General features: G+C 46.3%; 1 protein-coding gene across 1 annotated transcript; it reads right to left on the bottom strand.

Moving 5' to 3' along the window:
- Positions 1 to 4207, bottom strand: RPLP0 (ribosomal protein lateral stalk subunit P0). Its single transcript, XM_030860542.3, has 8 exons — positions 4165 to 4207; positions 3798 to 3899; positions 2656 to 2831; positions 2456 to 2543; positions 2180 to 2326; positions 1900 to 2085; positions 902 to 1042; positions 1 to 236 (listed from the first exon to the last, which is right to left on the bottom strand). The coding sequence occupies exons 2-8, from the start codon at positions 3849 to 3851 to the stop codon at positions 72 to 74; spliced, it is 957 nt and encodes a 318-aa protein (XP_030716402.1). The 5' UTR covers positions 3852 to 3899; positions 4165 to 4207; the 3' UTR covers positions 1 to 71.
- Between the last annotated feature and the right edge of the window lie 516 nt (positions 4208 to 4723).

Raw genomic sequence — 4723 nt, 5'->3', positions numbered from 1 at the left:
TTGTAAGAGAAGTAAGCCTTTATTTCCTTGTTTCACAAATAAAGCCGGCTGAGTTGGCTGCTTTTTGGTGATTAGTCAAAGAGACCAAATCCCATGTCCTCATCCGACTCCTCCGACTCTTCCTTTGCTTCAACCTTGACTGGGGCTGCGGCAGCAGCAGCAGGAGCAGCAGTGCTGGCAGCTGCCACAGGGGCAGCAGCCACAAATGCAGATGGATCAGCCAAGAAGGCCTTGACCTAAAGCAAGGGGAAAAGTTCATGGTCAAAATAGTCCGTCTACACCCCCTACTACCCACAACCCTTCAGCCTCTGCAGAGCTCAAAAGTTTTAAGGACCAATTTCCGTATCAGTGAAATCTTATTCTCGAAGTGACCAGACAGGACAGCTTGGGTATAGCCTGGTGATCTTAGGCCCAGCTCTTACCTGTTAACTAAGCCCCCTTTAAGTCTCTTGTAATTTCTAAAGTCGCGAACACGCCTCCCCTGCCTCCCAACCTCAAGTATACAGTTGGCCCTCTGTATCCAGAGGTTTCACATTCACAGATTGAACCAACTGCTGATCAAAAAAAGGAAAAAATTTCCGAAAAGCAAAACCTGAATTTTCTGCACGGGGGCAGTTATTTACATTGTATTTACAACCATTTACATAGCATTCACATTGTATTAGGTATTGTAAGTAACCTAGAAATATTATTTAACATAACACCATTTTATACAAGGGACTTGAGCACCCATGGATTTGGTGTCCGTGGGGAGCCCTGGAACGAGTCCCCCTAGGGTTTCTATACTCAAAAATGTATCTGCTACATAAAACACTATTATAAAAACACTAACGGGCAGCTATTTATCCTCCTGCTAATAACTGTCAGGTCTGCTGTGGTCCTGGTGGATTTTTTTTTATACCTTTTCAGCAAGTGGGAAGGTGTAATCAGTCTCCACAGACAAAGCCAGGACCCGCTTGTACCCACTGATGATAGAATGGGGTACAGATGCAACAGTTGGGTAACCAATCTGCAGACATATGCTGGCAACATTGCGGACACCCTGTGGAAGGAAGGAAAAAAAAAAGAAAAAAAAAATCACACTTCAGGTGTGATGTCTTTGCTGTTGAGTCCAAGCAAAGCTCGACAGCAAACAAGACTTGCTAGATTAGTATATTAGTCCCACACAGGACAATTCACCTCACACCAAATGCTTCTGGCAGGGAAGTTCAGACCCAATAATTTATAAATGCTTCTTGCTGTTATTCTCAACATGGGCGTTCCCTATACCATGATGGTGGCATTTACGTCAAAACCCACCATCTTGTGAAAATATAAACTATTAACATAACCATTGCATTCCAAGAGAGAAAAACATTAAATTAGTTCCAGATGTGAACTTCATTCACTAGTGAGATTTCCAAAAGTAACTGGAGTTAAGAGTATGTATAATTGCAATGTTCCGTTCATCCAATAAAAAAGGAATTATATCTCCTACCACCTTATTTGTTAACTAGAGGATATATTAGTGGCAAAAACTAAGCAATAACAGTCCCTGAAAGAGTCCATCTTCCCAAGACAGGGTACTTGGCAACACTGATGTATTAACTATCTCATCTTCTCATTCCTCTTTTGACTCACTGACACTACTCAAAATCTCACATCTTACTGCACACCCTAGAATAACAGTCCTTACCATGTGCCCAGCACTGTTCTAAGGCTTTACATTCATAAATTCATTAGATCCTTCAACAATCTTATACTGTTATTGCCATTTACAGACAAGGAAACTGAGGTACAGATTAAACAACCGTCCCTGGTTATTACACTGCTAGTCAGCTGCATGGCCAGGATTCAGTCTGAAGCTAGACACGCTCTCAACTATTAATGCAAGAAGAGCCTGGAATGGACAGCGTGTACCTCCAGGAAGCGAGAATGCAGAGTTTCCTCTGTGATGTCAAGTACTTCAGGGTTATAGATGCTGCCACTGTCAAACACCTGCTGGATGACCAGCCCAAAGGAGAAGGGGGAGATGTTCAGCATGTTCAGCAACGTGGCTTCACTGGCTCCCACTTTGTCTCCAGTCTTAATCAGCTGCACATCACTCTGAAGAACAAGGGAGCTGGCAGTTAACACCTGGACATCCAGCAGGTTGGCAGCAACCGAGCCTGGCTAGCACTGGCAAGCCAGGTCCACTCACCAGGATTTCGATGGTGCCCCTGGAGATTTTAGTGGTGATGCCTAAAGCCTGGAAGAAGGAGGTCTTCTCAGGCCCCAGACCAGTGTTCTGGGCAGGCACAGTGACTTCGCATGGGGCTATGGCACCAGCACGGGCGGCAGCTGGCACCTGAACAAAAAAATGAGAAACAGTGAGAAGTCTTCTCTCCACAGACACAACCTGAGAACGGTCAGTTTTGTTGCTTTTAAGGAGCCAAAATTAATAAGGTCTCTCCAACCAACCTGATTCTCCCCTTACCTTATTGGCCAGCAGCATGTCCCTGATCTCAGTGAGGTCCTCCTTGGTGAACACAAAGCCCACGTTCCCCCGGATGTGAGGCAACAGTCTGCAAAGAGAAGTTTATGGGAGACAGTCACTTTTCAGTACCGTTCTTCTCCAGGAAAAGGGAGGAGGACACTGAGAAGGGCGGATAAAGATGCCCAGGAGGATGAACTGACTTCTCCAAAGCTGGGTTGTTTTCCAGATGCCCTCGGATGGCCTTGCGCATCATTGTATTTTTGCCCATCAGTACCACGGCCTTCCCTCGGAGAGACATGCGGATCTGCTGCATCTGCTTGGAGCCCACATTGTCTGCTCCCACAATGAAGCATTTCGGATAATCATCCAGAAGTTGCTACAGAAACAAGCCACAAACAAGCAACGTTTCACAGGACAAAAGAGGGAAGAGATTAATAGAAACCAAATCCCACAATAACTGCTTTCCATCTCACTCCCTTTCTTCTATGCTTTTGAAATGTCTCAAAGACTGGGACAATTACTTTTACTGCCAGCTGCCCGAGTTAAAACGCTACATTTTCAAAGATTTGCTTGCTGAGTATGAATGGTAAAAATTATGTTTCTACATTCAATCAAAAAATTTTGCTTGTAACTTTCATTTTTAATTTTTCCCAACCATGAAGCATGTTTCTGTTTCACCAAATCAGCTGCATTAATACAAAAAAAATACTTTTCCAAGTAAGATTAGATTTCAATTATTCAAAATACAACATAAAGCAAATACAGTAAAATATTGCTTATAGGACCTAAGTTGCGGGTATATGATTTTACAATTCTTTTAAGTTTTTTGTGAGTCTGAAACCCTGAATGAATGGGGAAGAATACAATGGACTAAACTCTACAATGCATCCTAATGCCTGAAGAGCAGCATGGTTAGCATTTCTAGGCAGGGGAAGACCCAACTCAAGGCCATCCAAGAGAAAGCATTCACTTAAAGTTTAGTTTCTTGACTAATAGGACCTGAATATGCAACAACTTGACTTTATAATGAGTCACTCATTGCCTCAGACCTTCCCAAACAAGGAGGCAGGGGAGTAAAAGTACGATGAGCGCTGTTTGGAAGCCGACAGACCTGGGCGTTAATGCTGTTACCCTAGGAGCCACTTAACGTGCCTGAGCCTATTTACCTGCAACAAAGGGAGGACAAAGGGCGCGCATCTCGGGAAACTGGGAAGATTAAATGAGATTTGCCTAAAACGACCTAATGTGGTAGTAGGCACTCAGCACATGGCTGCTGATTGTCTCCGTTAGTGCCCGGGGCCGAAGCAGCACGGTGGGCGGCTGGGACCCACCCCGCACTTACGATGATCTTAAGGAAGTAATTGGACTTCCAGGTCGCCCTGTCTTCCCTGGGCATCACTGCGGTGCGTCAGGGATTGCCACGCAGGGTTTAAAGACGATGTCACTGAAGAGAAAAAGGGAGCTCAAGACACCCCGACACAAGTCCCCAAGACATGGCGGGCTCCAAGCCCAAGGCACATGTGGAGTAGACCACGCGCGGGCGCCCGCCGCCCCGGCCCGGCCCGGGGCTGCATTTGCCGCCGCCGCGGCCCAGACCAAACAGGCCCAGACCCTGCAGTCCCGAAGCGTCCCCCCCCTCCAAAGAACCCCCGAAGAACCGCATCCTCCCCGCCGCCAGTCCCGGGCGAGACTGCAGGTCACGAACGAACCTCACTCCAGGACGCCTGACGAGAGAAAGGCCTCGCGCCGGCGTGCATATTTTATAGGTGAACGAAGCAGCCAATTAGAAGCTGCGGACAGCGCCCCCATCTATTGGCTGGGGTCAACGTCTGTCTGGAGGAGCCGGATTGATACAGACAACCATTGGATGATATCGGTGCCATTCCATCCAACAGGAAGCTTCCTTTAAACGAGGTAGTTAAAGGAGGGCACTGCTGTGTGTTGGAGGACCTTTCTCAGAGTTGCTTCCCTCTGCTGGGCTGGAGCCGCTCTCGTGTAGGTGCTAGAGTTTGCGAGCTGAGTCCACGTTTCTTCCGGTCAAGTCGCAACTAAAGAGTATGACGTGGAGCTGAGAAATAATTGCTCATGAAAAAAAAAAAGGAAAAAAAAATTGCTCATGGTTTAGAAACAGAATGGTCTCTTGTCTCCTCTGCAGTTTGTTCTTCTCCCTATCGAAACAAAGGAATCCTTTAAAACCTAAGTCGGATCATTTCCTCATCTGCTCAGAACTGTTTAAAGGCTCCCCATTTTCCCCTCGGTAAAAAGCCT

This window comes from Globicephala melas, chromosome 13 (genome assembly GCF_963455315.2).
Source record: "Globicephala melas chromosome 13, mGloMel1.2, whole genome shotgun sequence".
NCBI classification, from domain to species: Eukaryota; Metazoa; Chordata; class Mammalia; order Artiodactyla; family Delphinidae; genus Globicephala; species Globicephala melas.
This window is presented reverse-complemented; position numbering and strand designations above follow the sequence as displayed.